We start from the raw sequence: 23,364 nt of genomic DNA on the forward strand, positions 1-23,364 counted from the left end.
CAGATTTCGTTAATCGATCCTTTTCTTTTTCATCGGCAGTTGCATCACCAGTCAAGGCTTTCTCAACATATTTAAATAATTTATGTCGTACTAGGACGGCTTCGGCTTGAATTACCCAAGTGTCGTAATTATCCTTCGTGAGTGGATCGATTTTTAGGTTCGACATTTCGACTTGGTACTCGTACTTACAGTTTCACCTCTGCTACCATGTGAAGTTCTGTGATATTAACCCACGACGATGGTGGCGGGAGAACTTCGTTTAATTACAATAGAAAAAGCTGAAGCATTTTATATTTATTTTTAATAATAAGTCTCAGTACATTAAATATGCTCACATAGTATATTTACGTTTTATTTGACAAGAATGTTTTTCCATAAGAAGATTGCTACCATGGCAACGATTGCCATAGAGGATTAATCTTCTAAAGTATAAGAAGGTATGTTTGGTAGAACATACTTTCGTATGGAGTTACTCCCTAGGGAGTTAGAGCTTTTTTTACGATCCATAAATTCTGCGGAAACAATATAGGACTTTGTCCTTCAGTTTACATCTGCATGAAATAATAAGATCTTTTTCGAGCAAGTTTGATCAAAATAAAATAACCATAGAGCAGAGATACAGACGTTGTCTATTATTGACATCCATGGGTTTGACGGTTACAAAAAATACATTTAATATGACACGTAGTGACTGTCACTTATAACTTTTAAGTATTTGAGTAAACTGTACATTTTAACGAAATTTATTTAAGTGCAAAATTCTACCATGGCTAGTCGACCGAAACCGTCTGCCAGACAACCGCCGAGATCGGAAGGTCGCCCGACCGACGCTCATTCAAGACAATGCGACCCTATGCGCTCCACCGCGTTCCATACTGGAAACGATAACGTCTTCTCAAACAATTGGAGTGATGTGCTGTGCTTTCCCTACACTCTATGCATCAAATTTTGGGAATGCTGCACTGCCCTATGCGCCGGCACAAATTACTGCATGATCTATTGGCTCATACTTCAATGGCTTACGTGCAAAATCTCAAAGATGACCACCCCGCACCCTGTCGTATACCCGTACTTCTTCAACATATTTTTCCAAGTATTTGCTCTAACAATCTTCTTTCTCACGATTTGGTCCTGGTACGGAAAGTCAACGTTGGCGCCGTATTTTAGAGCGTATTGGACTGCGTTGCTAGAGGTGCACTACGGCCCGGATTCGACCAAAAGAAACGTAACACGGCTTTCATATAGAAAATATTGCTTTAGAAAATCTGAGATATTTGAAGTGCCTCTGGATAACAGTGGGCTGACTTTAATCGCGAATTATACTTTACCGTACTTAACTGCAGCTTTTCACTATTTTATTACGAAAATTATACATTAATTTATGTGTATTTCTTTTATTTTACCTCTCCGCATTATTATTTTTACAAGTTTTTATAGTTTGGCCCAGGACTGTCATATTTCAAACATACATAGAGATAATCAATAATCGTACTGTCTTTGTCTTACGCTAGTACTATCACCCGATGAATATCATTTTCGTGGTTCTTAATGACTGACAGATTACAGTTTGAAAATTCCGCTAAAATACTCTTTTAGCAGAAACTATATCTATTTTCATGGCAACACTAAAAAAACAAATAGTGGTTCATGGTTTTTACGTCAGTCCACTCCAAATGTGACTGTGATCACAGGCCGCTGAAAGTGTGTCAGTGTCAATCAATGTTAACATTATTTCTCAATTTTTAATAATTTCCTAGTGAAACGGTGAATTCAGCGGCCTGTACGTTCGTCCGGGAAACTATAAGTTATAAACTACACAACGTTTTTACTGGTGAGTAGTGTTTAAATATCGCATGGGAATTTTTCCTGGTATAAAAGTGAAATTTCGATTTCACGTAACCCGTAATGAAATCATTTGAATAAGAAAGAGATTTCCTTCGTTCTTTGTTGGGTTTAGTTTCTTAGTATGCACATGTAGAATGTATTTGGGCCTTAATTATTCTTTTATTATCAGGTCATGGCTCTTAATCTTGCGTGTTCAACCGAACTTAGTCATTTAAAGTTATTGATATATCCGGCGTAGAGATGTAAAACAGTTATTTTCATAATTATCTGATAATTTCAATAACCGTATATATTAAGGTGCTTTGAAATAAAAGATCAGGCAGGAGTCATTAGAATAAAATTCACTTGAAAGTTAACTTCTATTCAAAAATAAAACTATGAAAACGGATTATATCGCGTATATTGAATTTATAATACATCCCGACGTTTCGAACTCTTTACAGCGTTCGTGGTCAACGGGTGAGCGGGGGTCTATTCAAAAGTTTTTGGTGAATTCCAATAATAAATTTGTATTTAATGTATTTATTTATTTTTACCTTTGGGAAACAAACAGGCAAATACAACACACATAGTAAAATCAGAATACACATTCACAAGCCACACAGTTTCTACAAATGAATAAATACATCTGTTGCTCAGAATTAACATTATACATAAAGTATCATTTTAAACATGCTTTTTAAGTTAATTTAATTTTAAGTTGACATAGGGAAAGAGAGTATATGATTACTTGATTAGGTACAGTACAGTTTACTATTGTCGTTACGTATTCTTATATTTATTTTTCCTGTTTATTAGGGTTCCGTACCCTAAGGTTAAAAACAGGACCCTATTACTAAGACTTTGCTGTCCGTCTGTCTGTCACCAGGCTGTATCTCAGGAACCGTGATAGATAGACAGTTGAAATTTTCACAGATGATGTATTTCTGTTGCCGCTATAACAACAAACACTAAAAAGTACGAAACCCTCGGTGGGCGAGTCTGATTAGCACATGTCTGGGTTTTTTTTTTTTTCATTTTTTTCATCACAGGAACCGAGAAGGTTTTTTTTCATTCCCCTGTGCATGGCTTTTACTCCTCACTAAGTTTAGCAAGGGTAAGAACCCACTAAGAAGAAGGCTAAGGCCGAAACAATAAGGCTAATAAGTAGTTGTAAACAAAATTAAAATTAATTTGCATCAGAATATGGCTAAAGAAACTGCGGCGCGCAAAGAAGATTCACGGTTCGTGCGCGGTTATAAGTTTCAATTTTGCTTGCAGGCGGCGAGTATAGGTATAATTTTATACCTAAATCTGACTTTTGTGAAGGAGTGAATTTTCTGTATGGTAGTACTATTAGTTGTTCTGTGGCTAAAGACAATCAATTTTGGAACATCATCTGCAAAGAAAAAGTGACCGAGGCCTCCAGTGCCCCGGGCTGGAAGCGAACCAGGCACAGCAACACAGGCACCTGCCGCGATAGAAAAGGACGCTGGTTCGATTCCAGCCTGGGGCACTGGAGGCCTTGGTCACTTTTTCTTACTATATGACATTTATTGGTTCTACTTGAAATAAAAACGATGAAAATATTTTCTGAAAATAATTTAATTTGTTCTAATACTTCTAATCATCTGCAACAAGAGATCTGATAATTTTTTGACAGTGCGAGCCTTATGGTTTCGTCCTGGCAACATTTTACATGAAAATGTTTTTGGTGGGATTCTTTATTGCACCACTAAGATTTTTTTTTTTTTTATTACAGATTTACAATGTAAATAAAGGTAGAAACAGCCTTACCTTTATTTCCTTGGACTTTTTTTACGGTAAACACCCGACACAATACCTACTCAATATTTCGGTTTTTTAGGACCTATTTGACATCCGAAATTGGCTCAATAGACTTACGGTGGAAACATACATACTCCCACACATACATACAGACAAATCAAACTATATCTGTGTAGACAAACTTGATATGTCGGCGTTTTTAGGAGTTAGGACCCATTTGACATAGACATGATAATTTTACGACCATAGCTTCTTTTGTTTAGCTACTTGTTACGTACTTGGCTTACGTACGGTATGCGATTTTTATAAACATCTCACGTACACACTGTTAGCTGACGAGACGTAAATATCATTTAGGTATTGTCAGGCAAGGCAACTAAGACCCATAGATACATGCACAGAAATAAATATACCATAGAAGACGCAAATGCATCTACTTCGCGTGTCCGAACCCCGACCAATCGTCGAGGTTAACCGTCGCTCTTTACAGTCCACGCCGTCGGTTGTTGCAGCCGGACGTTCGTAAAAAATGCTTCGTTGCATAAAAGCGGCCTTAATTTCCATCAGCTGCGGCACGCGCACCTCTTCTTCTTCTTGTCCTAATCCTTATCCCATTATCTGAGGTCGGCTCTCCTTGTCTGCCTTTTCCACTGTTCCCGGTTTTGGGCTACGGTGTTGTCTACTCCTATCTCTTTCAGGTCCTTCTGGACCGTCGCCAACCAGGTGGCGGGCCGTCTTCCGGCGCCTCGCGCTGTCGTAGGTATGCTCAGAGCAGCTAATAGGTCTTCAGGGCGGCGGAGTACATCAAGTACATGTCCATACCATCGTAGGCGACGTTCTTTAACCTTGTTGATTATGGGCGCGATCTTATAACTCCCTCTGACGTGGATATTCCGTACTTTGTCCAGCAGTATGACACCCGCTGACCAGCGTAACATCAAACGAGCTGAAGGGCACGTATAATGGAGCGATCACAGCTGGAACAATTTCAGCTCGTAACAGATCAAGAAAGCGTAAAGAAAAGCTTCTTGCAAAGATATAATGTCCATACAGTGTCCGCCAGCCGGCGCGGTTGCACGAATGGACCGCGAGCCAGGCGCAAATTTCGTCAGTCATCACCTCCCGGGCGAAAACACGTATAGCGGTTAACGGCTATGTATGATGAACCCTCGTAAACGTCAGCTGCCGCTCCGTTGGTGGGTTGAGGAATGGCAGCCACCGAAACGCGTCTTTCCACCGCGATACTACCGGCTGACGATTTGTTTTATTAACAATAGCATCTAAACTATCATCTGACAAAGTATCAAACGGGAGGCGTCGAGGTTGACCGTCGCTCTTTACTTTTACAGTCCAAGCGCGTCAGTTGTTGCAGCCGGATGTTCGTGAAAACTTAAAAATGCTTCGTTGCATATTGAATGATAAATTGACAATAAACTGCAACAGCCCAAAAATTGCGAGCACCAAAAGGTAAGAACATATTTCCTATCACAGATATGTAATTTTAAAATTATATTATGCGTAAATTTTGTATGAAAAAGTCGGCACGCTTGGTTTCAATACAAATCGTGGTATTTGCGTCACCTAGCGTATATATTAAATCTGTGCTAGTTATATGTATATGAGAAACGCTAACTGGCGCGGACGCGTGCGACGGATGTTATCTACAACCCGCCCGCGGCGGGTAACCTAATGGCGGCAAATCGTCCAGAGACCACAGATTAATAAATAGTTACCAGAGACTCCAGAGTGCAAAAAAATGTCGATTCTGGCGCTCGCCGGCCGCTACCGCGGCACGTTCGCTTCGCTCGCTCGGCTTTCCGCGCTGTTTGGTCGCAGCAGTTCACCTAGGTACTCTCTCGCTTCGCTCGTCGTCGCACCTATCTCAACTCCGTCAAATGACAATTCAGAATCAGAATCAGAATGCATTTATTCGTTATAACATAGGTACATTGTATTGGTCTTATAGTTAGAGCATATTGCGAACGCTATGTTTTGCCGCTAGGCGTACGAATTTGTTTACCTATATAAACTAAGTTAAACATGCGCTAGTCTAAGGTATTCATGCTTCAATAATCAAATCAATTACAAAAATAATAAATAAGAACAGAAAGATAATTCACAATAATAATAAAATTTAAAACAATAAATATTAAAGAATGTCAACAATGAAAATTTCAAAGAAAACTACAAAAGAATTACAAAAATAGAAAAACGAGCTATAAATTATTATCATTCAAGAACTGCTGTACGCTATAGTAACATTTCTTGATTAGCAGTGATTTTAAAGTCTTCTTAAAATGTACAATATTTAATTCTTTTATAGTGTTCGGAATTTTATTATATATTTGAGGTGCCATTCCTAGCACACTTCGTTATCGTATTAATAAATATTTAGCCGATTGAATGATTTAGTAAAAGAAATGTATTTCAAATGTAAGTCATAGTAATAAATAATCTACTAAACAATAATTCTACCAAGTTAACCAAGTAAAATAAAACGTTATCATAATGACAGCAGTTGGTTGGCAAGTGCAATTCGGACAATAAAACCTTGGGGGAAATCTCGGGGAAATGCATTCCGTCGCCGGGGAAATGGCAGAACACCGCTGTGTATGACGCTACGCTTGTAAAATTCGGACATAATTATTATGTTCTATTTTTGAAAAAACCGAAAAGATATTCTAAAAGTTATTTGTAAGGTTCTCTTTTCTGAATATATGATAGCGTAATTTAAGTAGGTACAAGCGCAATGACGAAAATATCACTACATAGTATAAAACAAAGTCGCTTCCTGCTGTCTGGATGTATGTCTGTCCCTATGTATGCTTATATCTTTAAAACTACGCCACGGATTTTGATGCGGTTTCTTTTAATAGATAGAGTGATTTAAGAGGAAGGTTTATATGTATAATACATCAGCATTGCACCCGTGCGAAGCCGGGGCGGTTCGCTAGTTATTTATATGTCATGAAATAACATTAGATTGTTATGTAAATTAACATTATAATGCGCAAACGCATACAACTTGACGACATTTCTGACGCACTCGGCCTATTACACATTTAACAGTATATTTGTACATACATACATACATACATATAATCACGCCTATTTCCCGGAGGGGTAGGCAGAGACCACGGATTTCCACTTGCTGCGATCCTGACATACCTCTTTCGCTTCCTTCACTTTCATAACATTCCTCATACACGCTCGCCGGTTTAGGGTGCTCTTGACCTGGCCTTTCTTCAGGATTTCCCCGATCTGATCAGAGAAAGTCCGCCGAGGTCTGCCCCTTCCAACTCCCGTTTCTACCTCTCCCTTATACACTCTCTTTGTTAGCCTTCTTTCACTCATACTTTCCACGTGTCCAAACCATCTCAACATACCTTTCTCAATTTTTGTCACTACATCTTCGTTCAGTCCACACTTTTCCCTTATCACACTGTTCCTAATTCTATCTTGTAATCTCACACCACACACACTTCTCAACGCTCTCATTTCCACTGCATTCACTTGGCTCTCATGCCTCTTCTGCCATACCCAACTTTCGCTACCATACATAAGTGTAGGCACCAGCACCCCTCTATGCACAGCCAACCGTGCCTTTTGCGACACCTTCTGGCTGCTCATAAAAGCATTAAGTGCCCCATTCACGCGATTTCCAGCACTCACTCTCCTTTCAATATCTTTATCATGCTTACCGTCCCTAGTGAATAAGGTTCCCAGATACACAAACTCTTTCACTTGTTCTACTCTTTCTTGACCAATCAAAATTTCACAGTTTGTCATATATTCTTCCTTTTCAAATACCATTACTTTCGTCTTACTTACATTAATTTTCATTCCTTTCCTTTCAAAAGATCCAAGCATTCTAGTTACCATCTCCTGCAACTCTTCACCCGATGACGCTAGCAATACCAGGTCATCAGCGTAAAGAAGACATTTGACGGGTAACCCACTCATTCTCAGCCCACATTCATCATTTCTCAAATCATGCAAACTACTGTCCATGAACAGATTAAACAGCCACGGTGACGCTACACATCCCTGCCTAACACCCTTTTCGATGCTAAACCACTCAGTGTACGACCCGTTTACTCTCACACAAGCACTGGAATCCTCATAGAGCGATTTCAGTGCCTGAATGAGACGGCCGCTCAATCCATACACCGACAGTACCGACCAAAGTTCATTCCTCACCACTCTGTCATAAGCCTTTTCCAAATCCACGAAAGCGCAATAGACCTTCTGACCTTTAGCCAAATGCTTAGTTTGTTTAGGTTTAATATCAATTTCTATTAGATATACATAGATAGATAGTATACTCTTTATTGGCAGACCTCATCAGTAAAAGATACAGCTTAAAGAAAAACAATTGATTAAAGATAGAGGCAGACAACAGGCGGTCTTATCGCTAAAGAGCGATCTGTTCCAACCTTTGTTGTAGCGGAAACAAAGCATTTAATAATAAAAAATATGCAAACACGTTATGGAGCCTACTTTCAGCGGTCAGGTCAAACTTCAACTTCAAAGGTTGCTGTCAATGTTGTTCATACATTTTTTTTTTTTTTTTTAATCTACATATTTAAAAGGAGCCTTTATCAGTGAGACATGTCGGCTCCGTTGGGCCTCTACATTACAGTTTCAATAAGTGTTAGTATACATCAAAAAAACTGTACACGAATTTCGCAGTTTTAGACAGGGGTTCCGCCAATATCGTGTGAAAAACCCCAATGTCAGTTACTGCATAACCCCTAGCTTCAAATAGTTGCGCCCTCTTGTCTCGAGTCCGAACACATTCCATTAGGAAGTGCTGTACATCCTCGACAGAGTCGCAAATATCGCAGTTGGGCGACTCTGCTTTCCTCATCAGATGAGCAAACATATTCAATGGAATGTGACCGGACCGAAGCCTGTGAGCGCGTACAATTTTCGCCCGGTTCAAGTCAGCCACTTCCCACCAGGGTATCCGAGGAGGCTCACATTGAATGGTCTTGTACCAGATTCCTTTCTCTTGCGATCTTTCATCAAAGAACTCCTTCCAGCGACCATATATTTTACCTTTATACTGTGCGACTATTTCTGAGAAGTCTGGAGCGACATCAAACTCAGTTCCCTCAGAAGCAGCCGCTGCCGCCAACCGGTCAGCCTCCTCGTTTCCCACCAAACCGATATGTGATGGAACCCACTGTATTTTCAAACACCTTCCGCAATTTCGGAGCTTAGAGATTTGCATTAAGATTTTGTACGCCAGTAAAAAGCACCGTTCGCCTGAGACACACCGGCTCAAATGCTGAATGGAGAATTTTGATTTTCAACAAACACTAAAGCCTGATAAATCGCACTGAGTTCCGCGGTCATTATAGAAACTCCAGCTGAAATTTTATATTGTGCTCTTGTGGCACTAAATGGATCGAAAAAGGCAGCCCCTATTTTTTTACCGTACTTCGACGCATCAGTGAATATTCTATAAAAATTAATATATTTTCTATTCAATTCTTGAACCACATCAATACGCAGAGCATTGACGTTGTGTGTGTGTTTTGCACCAATAACAGATTCTAAACCGCTGTGCAAGACTTCATGTAATTCAATTTTTGTTCATACATAATGCGGGTTTGACCTGACTGCTGACCGCAGAACGCATCCAGTGTGGCAAATCCTTAAACATACACATATAAGAAACAAACATACATACCCGTGAACAAGATGCACGTAACTGCGTCGAAATATCGGGAGCTCAAAAACAATACAACAGGTAATCACGGCCTATATCCCGGTCAATATAAGTCTAGTATACTTACATATGTTCCCCTGCTGGCCACAATAGCCCTCTTAAAAGAGAATTTGGGCTGTATGTAGATATGTCAACTATTACGGTTTCCAACCGTACTATATAATATATAATGTATGTCTTTAAAAATAAAATTATTAAGGTTGCTAAAATAGTTATTTACGATACAAGTGCGGAAAAGAGGAAATTCGAAACGAGTGGCGATAAATTAAAACACGACCGCAGGGAGTGTTTTAAATCGACACGAGTTGCGAATTACCTATTCGCACGTGTATCGTACAACGTTTTACAGTACATATGGCCCTTTAAACTTTCGACATGTGTACAAAAAGTGCACTTTATGTACTAGTGCGAGAAAGTAGCACCATATGTACTGTAAACGTTTTTTTGATTAAGTAAACACTTAATAATCGCTCCGATATTCAAAAATATTGTGGTCCTCTTTCTCAGGCTCAAATTTTATAAAACTATTTGACATGTGTCAACAATGTCAACTATTACCAAATGTGTCCCATAGTCGCCAGTTCGCTGTCGTGCACATATCCAATATTTGTTTGTAAACATAGATTTGTCGAGGAAGTGTGCCAACGATCAAGGCCACTAAAGAAAGCGAACGAAATTAACCGCTACAAAATAATCAGGGTAGAAAGAGCCTATAACTATTGAACGTACTTTTTAAAATTAGACCCTAAGGTGTTAATATTATGGTATGTTATTGAATACGCCTTTGTATAGCCGGTTGGTATTGAAGATACACTGTAGCATTATAGTCTGTAGGATATACGTACAATTCGCATTGAACATTAGTGATTTTTTAACTAAAATATTGTCTGACTAGACGAGAACATATAGTAAATCAAAAGAAAAATGTGGTATCTATGTATGGGATGCATACAGAGTTACTTTCAACGAGTAATTTTAAATTTTACGAAAACCAATAATTTTACAAATACGTAAGCATTTTTGCCCAAGCTGAAACGGAGATCTCCGCTAACGAAACCGAAACCAACTGCGAGTCGGACTCGCGCACGAAGGGTTCCGAATCATTACGCAAAAAAACGGCAACAAAAACACGTTTGTTGTATGGGAGCCCCACTTAAATATTTATTTTATCCTGTTTTTTGTATTTGTTGTTATAGTGGCAACAGAAATACATCATCTGTGCAAATTTCAACTGTCTAGCTATCACGGTTCATGAGATACAGCCTGGTGACAGACAGATGGACAGTGGAGTCTTAGTAATAGGGTCCCGTTTTTACCATTTGGGTACGGAACCCTAAAAACACGAACATATTGAGAATTAATTATCAAAGGTCATTGAATACATAGTACTGAGAGAACCGTAAACTGTAACCGTCCGTTACGGCTTACGGTTCAATTTGTACTGGTTAATGGTTAATTGCAATTAACGTTCGGCCAACACTGGTCTTAGGATAAATTTAAAAGTGGAAAAATTACTTACTTACGAAGGCCATGAACTGCCATACTTGTATTACAAATTCGTATTTTTTTTTGTTTATTTGTATTATTCTGTGTAATTCGAAATACATTTTAACCTTTAATATGTTCTCACTACTGAGGTGAAAAATTATGTGTGCAACACGAGAGCAAAGTTATTTTACATCTCGTGTTTTTGAGTCCCTCGCTACGCTCAAGATTCTACCTTAGAATCTTTCTCTTTCTCGGGACTCAAAATAAACACTCGCAAGAAAAACCAACTTTCCTCTCTTGTTGCACAAATAACTATTGTTTCACTCCAGGGAGTGACGAAAGTAGGCTTGTTCGAGCTGCTGAGGTTAAAAATAATAGAACCTTCTGTACTTCTGTAAATCTGTACTCTAATCTACTATACAATACAACAACAACAACAACAACAACAACAAGTTTCAAATTAAAATTAGGGAAACTGTATGGTGGGCCTCGATGAGTCAATGATCACTCGGGGACGCCGTGTTCTCTTAGATACCTATCAAACCGGTCGAGTGACTTGCCCAATGTGTGTCTTTGCTAAACACAGTGGCCCATTTGCTGACTGACATACTTCCGTTCATGGCTACGCCAGAGAGTAGCGAATTAAATGAGAGCGGTAACCTCTAGCAAAGATAGATATAACTCCGTAATAGATGGATACAGTCTAAGGAAAAAACGTGCCTCGAAAATCTCGAAAATTTTATTCTCGATCAGATGGCGCCACTAGCTTTGGCCTACTCTCGTATAGAGGGTGTTGACGGTTTCGTTGGTTATTTATAATTTACCGGCATATCAGTTAAAGAACATGGGTCAAAATCATATAAAAATAATTAATGCAAATAAAAAAATCATTTATCCATATTTAAATGCATTTTAACGTATTTGTATAAATCTTAATTTTTAGTTTTAAAGTATGTCGATAGATGGCAGTGAATTTACTGGTGGCACAAAATTTACTATAACAGTACCGCTCTATCTTATAATATCCTCTTTGCCTCTAGTGTTAAGGGGTCCACTGACTATCAGTCCGCCGGACGATATCGGCCTGTCAGTTGTTCGGAACTGACAAATTTTTGTTCTAACTGACAGGCCGATATCGTCCGGCGGACTGATAGTCAGTGGGCCCCTTTAGCCTTCGCGTGGACAAAAAGGCGAAACTTTTAGACATTTAAAATAAGCGATTTGTTCTCTGATAGACCTAACAAATATTAAATTGGAAATGTGATTTCTTGATAACTTCAGAACCTCTAATGTCAACAAATCGATCAGGTTTGTTTTGGATTATTTATCGTATGGCATATGTACATGTCACTGGATTACAATTTAAAAAACAAAACTTATGGTTAGTTAGAATTTCGCCCTTCCCAGGTACGCGACTGCTTCATCTGACAGGATCCTAAAATCGTCTACATGGCCTGTGTATTTAGTAAGAGGGCATTCCAGAATGATGTGGTTGATGGTCTGATCCGGGTGCCTGTAGCTACAGGCAGAAGAGGAGCTCCAGCCCCATTTGTACCAGTGGTGGCCGCAGTTGTCAACTCCTGTTCTTAGGCGGTTAAGAGCGGACCACACCCGACGGGGTTCCTTTTAAGGACCGCCGGTAACCATGGCGAATTGTACCTTCCCTCTTGACCATACGTGTCAATATAGTTTGACCGTTTATCTTCCTTATTAAGGTATTCGGAGCAGAATACTGCCAGGGTTCTTGCTAGCCGTCTTCCGCAGTATACCTGGGAGTTTTGGGCTGATATAATACTGATGATGGCGAAAAAAAGCATAATTTGGAGATTCATGTTTGAGAAAATTCTTGACAGGATTGGTCTCTGGTAGCCCAAACTGCAATATGACTAGTTGGATTTTTTGCCTCGGTTTGACTACTGCGTAATAAGTCTAAATCTTAGCAACGAAAATAACTAGGTTGTAGGGATGAAAGATGGTCTTGTAATGTGATGTGTAAGGCTTTAGCCTTGTTTTGGATCAAATGTCTATATGGGACAATAGCAATACAAAGTCAGAAATGATAGTCAGAGTCCGATAGTCGTACTTCACTCGCGAAACGCTTCTAACAAAACGATAAGTGAACGTGGCGTCACGGTCACTGAGAGCCCGTTTTGACAGTATGGATAATAAGTAAAATTGCGATTTTGTCGGTGAAATATTGCGTTTATGCATATAGTCTAATACAGTATTTTTTTGGATAAAATGCAAGGAATCGAATGTTATTTAATTCAATTTTGGAAGTAAAAAAAGGGGTCCCTTTGTTTGACATAATTATTGAAAGTCATAATGTAATGATTGTCATATCATCATTACTATCATTAGTCATAATTCTGTTTGTTTTATGGCAATCATGAAAAGTTACGCGTTTCTGAGAAAAACCAAATTATGACTAATGATAATATGACAATCATTACATTATGACTTTCAATAATTATGTCAAACAATAGAGACCAAAAAAAAACTTTAAATTACGAAATTTTTAGATCCTGTATTTTTTATCATTTCCATATATTATTTTAATATCCACATTATACGTGAAGTATTTTTAATGCGGAAACGACTTTCTCGTAAGACCTTGCTGGACCGAGTGGACCGGTTAGCGACCCGCCCCGGCTCCGCACGGGCACAAAACCTGAACCTTTTAAACACCTAAACCTTCCTCAAGAATCACTATTGATAGGTGAAAACCGCGTGAGAATTCGTTTAGTAGTTTTCCAGTTTATCGCGAACATACAGACATGAGCTATTTCATTTGATATGTAACACGATATAGTTTGACAAACTTTATTTTTCAATTTTCTCATTTACCCCCTAAAAGTGGCCCCCGTGGGTAAAATTAATTAGTTTACGTTACATGTCCATCTTTGGGTCACAAACTTACATATGTGTACCAAAGTTCAACTTAATTGGTCCAGTAGTTTCGGAGAAAATAGGCTGTGACAGACGGACAGACAGACAGACGCACGAGTGATCCTATAAGGGTTCCGTTTTTTCCTTTTGAGGTACGGAACCCTAAAAAGTGCATTAAAATAACTCAACCAAATAGTTAAAAACTATGACATACCGAATATACCGATGTCATTTAGAACATCGATTGTCCGAGAAAGTACTTGTAAACAGGCCCTAAGGCAAGTGTACACGCTCGTATCAGATAAAAATAAATTATTGATTATCTCCAAAATGGAGTTAATTAGAATACCGGTGTCTTTGAGAAAGTTACTTAAGTAAAGCTCAGGAATGCACCCCTTAAATTAACGGAGTTAAAAAAAAAACACGGTGTATGTCCAAAGAGAATTAAGTAGACATAGAGTGCTTACTCCATACATCAGTTTTGTTACCAAAAAGACTATTATTTTCGTAGTCGATGTTAAGCGTCAAGCAGCGGAATTATCAGTACTACTATACTCGACACTAGATGTCACTTGTGACGCGACCGACGAAAAGTGTATGTATTGCTCAACAATTTACAACTAATATTAAGGAGGTAAAAATAGAGTTCCGGTTAATCCGGTTATAATATTAGCTGAAAATCGTTGAGCATATTAGACAACCCGTTCGCCGTAACATCTATTGTCTAGTAGCAGTACTGATAATTCCGCTACTTGACGCTAGATGTCAACTACGAAAATAATAGTCTTATGGGACATGCGTTCGCATCAACAGCCGGGCGCAACTGAGGCGCGCGCAGGCGGCGCGCTTGTATTTATTCAACGGTTGGAGCGAGATAGAAGACAGGGCGTGCTACTCTCAACAGCAACATAGTGAAATGCTCCGCGGAAGGGTAATCCTGAATTGCTGTATGTTCCACTACCCACTTCATGTATCCGGCGATCGAGAGCGGGATAGAAGACATGCCATCGCTATCGTTAGATGCGCGATTTACGTAAAAGGGTAGATTAAATTCTACAGTTCTAGGATACCTATCTTTCTGTTTTTAATAAAGTATGGAAATACTATATAAGGCGACAATTTATTACAATAAATATTCATTATAAGACTGACCGCTGTTTGCCTCACTCCTCCTGCCTGGACCCCTATAGTCTTTTTGGTAACAAAACTGATGTATGGAGTGAGCACTCTATGTCTACTTAATTCTCTTTGGTATGACGTACTAAATTATGCACTATACCCAATACATGTATGTAAACAAAGACTCAACTTCAAAACAACAATGTGCACTTATGTTTCATATGAAGGTATTTAAGTTTTGCCTTGAATTCGCTGGCCCAATATTACAGTTCTATGTTTCACTTTACTCGAACTGAAATTTGAACTTTATCATAGTAGCATTAAGTCGAATTTCAACTATCTTGAAAATGTAACATAGAACCGTGTAATATTGGGCCGGGAATTGGTAAATACGTGCTAGAGTTCAAACCTTGCTTTTACTGTTTTGCAACTGATTAGCGTGCTTGTATTTCATAGGTTAGTTCTAGTGTCAAATTTATTTCTGTCCTTTTTAGGGTTCCGTACCCAACGGGTAAAAACGGGACCCTACCCAAAGGGTTCGTACCCAAAGGGTAAAGGACCCTATTACCAAAGATAGATATAACTCCGTATATATCTTTGGTAATATATCCTCTTTGCTATGACTAAGGCTCCGCTGTCTGTCTGTCCGTCCGTCCGTCCGTCTGTCTGTCTGTCTGTCCGTTTGTCACCAGGCTGTATCTCATGAACCGTGATAGCTAGACAGTTGAAATTTTTACAGATGATGTATTTCTGTTGCCGCTACTAACAAATACTAAAAACAGAATAATATAAATATGTAAGTGGGCCTCCTATACAACAAACGTGATTTTTTTGCCGTTTTTCGCGTATTGGTACGGAACATTTCGTGCGCGAGTCCGACTCGCACTTGTCCGTTTTTTTTATATTTGTAGGGAAAGGTAAGAGATAAAGCCATATTAACTAGGGAATGAAAGCCAGCTCTAAACTTAAAAGGTATGCTAACTTAAGGCCTTTCCATCGGTTTGCCGCTGTCTTTGTCACATTTCGCAAGAAAGAACGGGAAAAAACATACGCGCCAAGTGTCAATTTTGATCGAATTTTGTCGGTTTTTATTTATTTTAAAACATTACCTTACAATATCGAAATTCTAAAGCTATGAAATTACTATTTATGTTAATATTGTTTTTTCTTCTTTTTTTGTTTATAGTATCACATGATAAATAACCGAGTAAAGTAGGATTAAAAGTCCGAGTTAGGTTACTTAGGGAATTAATTGTATCGAGCGAAGTGTCATAATTCGTGTATCGGAAGCTATGTTGTTAAAGATAATATAGTCAAGAACTACATATATTTTTTTCACGTCTACGAATATCAACGCCTCTTAGAAAAACATGATCATATGAGGACATTTTTCGCCTTCTGGCTCAGGGAACCGCCTTAATAAGACTTGATTTATGTAATGCTATGTCCTATCTGGGTCCATGATGCATAATGGCATATATCGAATACTAAACTAACTAAAACTTAAAAATACCATGCTTGCAATAAATAAACTATGAAACCTTCAATTTCATCAAACTGAATAATTAACTAAAAGTCATCATCGAAGTTTTTAAACGTTCCTCACTCCAAGGCCAAAGTGTATCATACGTAATTCACAAACGAAATCTTATTGCAAAGAAAGTGACTGAGTGAGTTGCAGTGAGAAGCAAACTAGAATACGCATCGCAGATATGGAATCCTCAGTATCAAATTTATGTTGATATGATTGAGAGATTATAGTCAAAATTTATGTGTTACAAAATGAGAGTCAACTATAGTTTTATCAAAGATAGATATCACTCCGTAATAGATGGATACAGTCTAAGGAAAAAACGTGCCTCGAAAATCAAGAAAATTTGATTCTCGTTCAGAGGGCGCTACTAGCTTTGGCCTACTGTCGTATAGATGGCGTTGACGGTTTCGTTGGTTATTTAACAATTTTAACGCATATCACTGAAAGAACATGGGTCAAAATCATAAAAATAATTAATGCAAATAAAAAAATCATTTATCTATATTTAAATACATTTTATCGTATTTTTATAAATATTTATTTTTAGTTTTAAAGTGTGATGGCAGTGAATTTACTGGGGTTACAAAATTTACTATGACAGTACCGCTCTAGTATAAGTTACTCTATGTTAAAGGTAATGTAGATTGTCCAAATTTGCTTAATAAGATCTCATTTTATGTTCCGTCAAGGACGCTTAGGCATTTTCGTCCCATCAGTACCTAATTACCAAGCTATTACTAGGTATAGAAAAAACAGTTTCTTATGCAGGGCAAGCATGATCTTAAATACAGTTTTTATAAATTGTAATATCGAGATATTTAGTGATAGCATATCAATAATAAAAATAGTTATTTGTTATACAAGGGTGCAAAGTTGTATTTTACCCGCGAGTGTGGAATTGAAACATGAGCGTAGCGAGTGTTTCAACACACGAGAAGTAAAATACATTTGCACCCGTGTGTAACACAAAACTTTTCCCCTCACTATAGCGAGGAAAGTGCAACATCCACAGGCGTTAGATCATCTTCATCACTGGAATCACTAATTTTTTTACTATATTATAACAGAAAACACTAGAAATTCTGATTTTTACGTGAGTCGGTGAGAAGAACAGTAAAAATTTTGTTGACATTTCTGTTCTGACGTATGAAATGTCAACGATGCGTTTTGAAATTGCATCGATTCAACTTGTGCGTTCAGAATTATATTTAACATCATTACAAAAAATCTAACGTTTCTTATGGAATTTTAAGGTTTATGACTTAAAATTATTAAATAAAGCTAAATTTGGTATTTTTTACTAGATTCTCAAACCATTTATTTAATGATAATTAATATCGAACGAACCATTTTCATGAGCGTTTTACGTTTTGTTATCTGTCAAGCTACTTGAAACACGCTCCATCCAAGGTCAAATTACTTTCCCCACTAGTGGATAAAATGCGTTTTTCCCCGCTTGTTTTAAAGGATAATAGACGGCTTTCCGAGCTAGTGAGGGGAAAATAAATAAATTAGATACTTCATGGGTGACTGATTCTGGCGCAGGGCTAATGGGCGGCTAAATGTACTACCTAACAGATTTTACCTTCTTTTCTACTTATTTTTTGTAATAATCGATCATATTCATATCGATCCTCTGTTCTTGTGCTGTATGAACTTGTACATGTGTAATTAAGTTGGGCAATAAGCTTGTTATATTTTATTACGATTCTATAAGTGAAAACCTATAATTGGCTTTCTAATTCTATTATAGTTTTTGGATATTTATTTTTTTATTTATTGAATAAGGAAACAAATTGAAGCGCTGGTGGCCTAGCGGTAAGAGCGTGCGACTTGCAATCCGAAGGTCGCAGGTTCAAACCCTGGCTCGTACCAATGAGTTTTTCGGAACTTATGTACGAAATATCATTTGATATTTACCAGTCGCTTTTCGGTGAAGGAAAACATCGTGAGGAAACCGGACTAATCCCAACAAGGCCTAGTTTCCCCTCTGGGTTGGAAGGTCAGATGGCAGTCGCTTTCGTAAAAACTAGTGCCTACGCCAATTCTTGGGATTAGTTGCCAAGCGGACCCCAGGCTCCCATGAGCCGTGGCAAAATGCCGGGACAACGCGAGGAAGATGATGAATAAGGAAACAAATTACAGTTTATTAGATTATTACAAGACCTATCGTAGGCAAAACCTTATGGAGGTCTGTGTGCCGTAGGGGAGTTCCGATGGGAGATATGTATAGCGCTGTTGGTTTTCCATGTACCAAAATAAAATAAAATAAAATTGAAGCCCATTTGTCATACTCTTTTAATTTTCTTGTCAGTGAAACCACAAAGAAAATGGAACAGTATGTGTCTTATGAGCGGTTGTACATTTTTACCGAAAAAGTCTCTCGTGCGTCCTCCCCACTTCACTATTATCAATTTTATAATTCACGTTTACTATTTTCTTTTTCAGACATAAGCTGCTCAGCAGCTCTCAGCAAAAATGAAGCTCTGGGGCGCCCACGGAGAGTTCTGCGCTCGCCACCAATGGGAGGTGATCGTCGCCACCCTGGCCCTACTGGCCTGCGCCGCCAGCGTGGAGAGGCACGGCCCCGGGGCCAGAAGCGAGCGCTGCGCCGGCTGGGCCCGCGCCTGCCCCGGCCTAGAAGCAGAATACCAAGCGGCAGACGCCGTCATCATGACCTTCGTACGATGTGCCGCCTTACTATACGCCTATTATCAGATCTCCAATCTACACACCATAGCTTCTAAGTACCTACTTATCATAGCCGGCGTGTTTTCTACGTTCGCTAGTTTCATCTTCACTTCGGCGCTTGCCAGCATGTTCTTTAGCGAGCTAGCCGGTATAAAAGACGCGCCGTTCCTGTTTTTATTAGTCGCTGATGTCGCTAGGGGTGCGAGGATGGCTAAAGCGGGCTGGTGTGCCGGTGAAGACCAGGGTAAAAGAGTGGGGAAGGCACTATCGCTGCTAGGACCCACTGCTACTCTAGACACTTTGCTAGCGAGTCTTCTAGTTGGAGTTGGGGCGTTATCAGGCGTTCCAAGATTAGAACATATGTGCACCTTCGCCTGTTTGGCTTTGCTGGTTGACTATCTGGTATTCGTGACCTTCTACCCAGCCTGCTTATCCTTAGTAGCTGATTTCGCGGCGAGCCGCGGCACGATTTCATCGGATGGAGATTTCTCAGAATCCGATCTAAAACCTAACCCTGTAGTCCAGAAAGTTAAAATGATCATGGCCGCTGGACTGCTCTGCGTGCATTTAACAAGCCGTTGGACGCTCACGGCTAATAAGGGGAATATGGAAGGACCTTTAAACGAGAACTCGACTCCGATTTCTCAGGACAACGTGTTGCTACACTCTTACGTCAAATGGTTCTCAGTCAGTGCCGATTACATAGTTATAGCGACATTGCTCTGCGCTCTGATCATTAAGTTCATATTCTTTGAAGAGCAGAGAAGTTGGATTATTGATATGAACGATATGGTAGTGAAGGAACTTGTAGCGAAAGAGGAAACGCATAAAATTAACAGGAAACCGATGTTCTCAGTCGGCGATGACACTATGGCTGAGGCATCCACGCAAACCGATAATATAATTAGCGCAGAAGAATCTGAATGGCCTACATTATCCCCTAGTTCCTCAGCAAATAAACTTAACGCCAAAAAGCGACCGATGGCAGAATGCTTAGAAATCTACAGATCTGAAGGCGCGTGCACGTCTCTCAGCGACGAAGAGGTAGTCATGCTGGTCGAACAATCACATATTCCTTTGCACAGACTTGAAGCAGTCGTTGGAGATCCCTTAAGAGGCGTGAGACTGCGTCGCAGAGTCGTTGGAAGTCGGTTCCAAACAGACGCAGCTATAAAACAACTGCCATATCTAAATTACGATTACAGCAAAGTCCTGAATGCTTGCTGCGAAAATGTGATAGGATTTGTGGGTGTGCCGGTCGGCTACGCTGGCCCTTTAGTAGTCGATGGAAAACCTTATATGATCCCGATGGCCACTACAGAAGGGGCTTTAGTCGCGTCGACCAACAGAGGCGCAAAAGCCATCGGAGCTAGAGGAGTCACAAGCGTTGTCGAAGATGTCGGGATGACCAGAGCGCCTGCTGTGAGGTTCCCGAATGTCGTTCGGGCTCACGACTGTAGGCAATGGATTGACAATAAAGAAAACTATGCATTGATCAAAGAAGCTTTTGATTCTACATCTCGTTTTGCAAGACTTCAAGAAGTCCATATAGGAGTCGACGGCGCCACGCTTTACTTAAGGTTCAGAGCGACTACAGGAGACGCTATGGGCATGAACATGGTCTCAAAAGGCGCTGAAAACGCCTTAAAAGTGCTCAAATCTTACTTCACTGACATGGAAGTTATCAGCTTATCTGGAAACTATTGTTCTGACAAAAAAGCTGCCGCGATCAACTGGGTGAAAGGCAGAGGGAAGCGCGTTGTGTGCGAAACTACTATATCTGCTGAGAATTTAAGGACGATATTCAAAACTGACGCTAGAACTCTTTCTAGATGTAACAAGATTAAGAATCTATCTGGATCTGCTTTGGCTGGATCTATAGGAGGTAACAACGCTCATGCCGCCAATATGGTGACTGCTATATTTATAGCAACAGGGCAAGATCCAGCGCAGAATGTAACTAGCAGCCAATGCTCTACAAGCATGGAAGTACGCGGGGAGAATAGTGATGACTTATACGTAACTTGTACTATGCCTTGTTTGGAAGTTGGCACAGTGGGGGGAGGTACAGTATTGACTGGACAGGGCGCTTGCCTTGAGATTCTAGGGGTTAAAGGGGCTGGGGTAGTTCCTGCTGAAAATTCTGCAAGACTTGCATCTTTAATTTGTGCTACAGTTTTGGCAGGGGAACTATCCCTTATGGCAGCTCTTGTTAACTCCGATCTGGTCAAATCACATATGAGACACAACAGATCCACTCTCAATGTCCAAACCATCTCAAATGAAGTCCCCGTGTCCAACAATCTTAGAGTCCCGAGGTTATAACATGCAGTTTACTTAGTTGTAAGGCAATTTTACTCGAATTATTGCAGGATATTTTTGTACGTTTTTTAAGTGTATTAAGTATTAATATTCATTATTTAAAATTAAGTTGTGACGCTGGTTGGCTTCCATATTGTATTTTCAGCGTTTGTAGCTATTATAGCACTGCAGTGAACCTTTGACATGTTTGTTATGTTATGTTTGATTATTACATGATTATGACATTTAATTGACAGACTTTGTATATTTCCTTGTAGTTCATTCATTCGAAAGTATTATAATATAAACACAATAAAAGTGTTATCACTAAAAAAAGTTTTATCACTAAAACTGTTGCGCCAATGACCAGAAAATCGAAATAATAAGACTGTTACACTTAAAGAATGGCGATGGCGCCACTTAAAAAAATCACTGACATAAAAATCTCAACGCCATCTAGTGAGCTTTCTTGGTATTAAAAACACAACATAAGTGTCTATGAAGAGTGGCACCACATGTGGTGAAAGTAAGTATTGTTATCTGTAGTAGTCAGAACTATGTAACACCGTATAAGATGAATACAGTCTAAGGAAAAAACGCGCCTCGGAAATCAAGAAAATTTCATTCTCGCGTAGATGGCGCTACCACCCTTGGCCTAATCTCGGCTAGATGGCGTTGACGGTTTCGCTTGTTATTAAACAGTTTTAACACATATCAGTGAAAGAACATGTGTCATCATTTATCCATATATAAATACATTTTATGGTATTTTTAACCATCTTCATTTTTAGTTTTAATCGTGTGTCGATAGATGGCAGTGAATTTACTGTGGCTACAAAATGTACTATGACAGTAACCCTCTATCCTATATATTATCTTTGGTAGTAGTTCAGTTAGTGATTAATAAGTGGCGTTGCGCTTTATTTCTTGTCTAACATTATTTTGTCTCTGACATGAGTAGGTACCTTTGAACGCTGATACTTATCTAGTATAACGTATAACTAATACTTCTTACAAATATATTCAGTATTTCCGCTCGATTGTAACAATACGTTATCTAGTATAGATTAGATCTGGTCGTTTCTTCGTGAGCGTCAGGATGGCGGGTGGACCGATGCGATTTCAACGAAATATTTATAAACATATTGTACCTTCAGTGTACCTTTAATAAAAACCAGTGTACCTCTCTCTAAAACGAGATATTTAGCAAAAAAGGTCCACCTGCCATTCTGATGTCAGGATGGCGGGTGGACCTATGAAATCTCGCATTATACCGCACTAAAAGTATGCAGTTATATTGTACCTGTGTAAACTTTCATTAGAAATTAGTATATCTATCCCTAAAACGAAGACTAAAGCTCACAGACTCCGTTGGTTGGGCCATCTTGAGAGAATGGATGAGGATCGGAACGTGAAAAGAGCATACCTGGGCCGCCCAGCAAGAAGACGTCCTATTGGACGCCCCAGGTATCGCTGGTGCGACAGGGTGGAGGCGGATCTGCGCGAGCTTCGAGTCACCAATTGGCGAGAGGTCGCACAGGATCGAGAAAAGTGGCGCTGTCTTGTGTCGGAGGCAGTCTCATTTTGGGTCGCTGAGCCAACGGAGTAAGTAAGTATCCCTAAAACGAGCTAGGCACAAAACAAGGTCCACCCGCCAACCTCACGTCAGGTTGGCGGGTGGACCTTGCTTTGTGCCTAGCTCGTTTTAGGGATAATGTATGTATTAATAGTGTACCTTCAGTGTACCTCCGTAAATATTAGATTATTATAAACCGGGTCACTCACGTATTATTAAGTCGAATAGCTCGAATACCCGAATAGAATATAATAGTGACCCGGAACCCTTAAGGAAAAGCAAGAAAATCAAGAAAAACGACTCTTCTTTCTTGAAAAACAAGCAAGGCAAAGAAATATTGTCTTTTTCGGACTAGAGGAAACTGAGACCTCGTATGCCAGTTTGGAACGCATCGTGACAGACTTCGTAAAGCAGCAT

General features: G+C 39.4%; 2 protein-coding genes across 2 annotated transcripts in view; both read left to right on the forward strand.

The window, feature by feature from the left end:
• The window catches only part of LOC134752816 (probable chitinase 2), a 483,068-nt gene that overhangs the window by 188,356 nt on the left and 271,348 nt on the right, over positions 1-23,364 (forward strand). The gene's annotated exons all lie outside the window — the stretch shown is intronic.
• LOC134752753 (3-hydroxy-3-methylglutaryl-coenzyme A reductase) lies at positions 1,660-21,523 on the forward strand. Its single transcript, XM_063688446.1, has 2 exons — positions 1,660-1,831; positions 18,828-21,523. The coding sequence occupies exon 2, from the start codon at positions 18,858-18,860 to the stop codon at positions 21,393-21,395; it is 2,538 nt and encodes an 845-aa protein (XP_063544516.1). The 5' UTR covers positions 1,660-1,831; positions 18,828-18,857; the 3' UTR covers positions 21,396-21,523.

Source organism: Cydia strobilella, chromosome 25 (assembly GCF_947568885.1).
Source record: "Cydia strobilella chromosome 25, ilCydStro3.1, whole genome shotgun sequence".
In the NCBI taxonomy this organism is placed as follows: Eukaryota; Metazoa; Arthropoda; class Insecta; order Lepidoptera; family Tortricidae; genus Cydia; species Cydia strobilella.

Excerpts from the sequence above, each read along its gene's own strand:
- LOC134752753 (XM_063688446.1), top strand. The coding sequence starts at position 18,858 with ATGAAGCTCTGGGGCGCCCACGGAGAGTTCTGCGCTCGCCACCAATGG.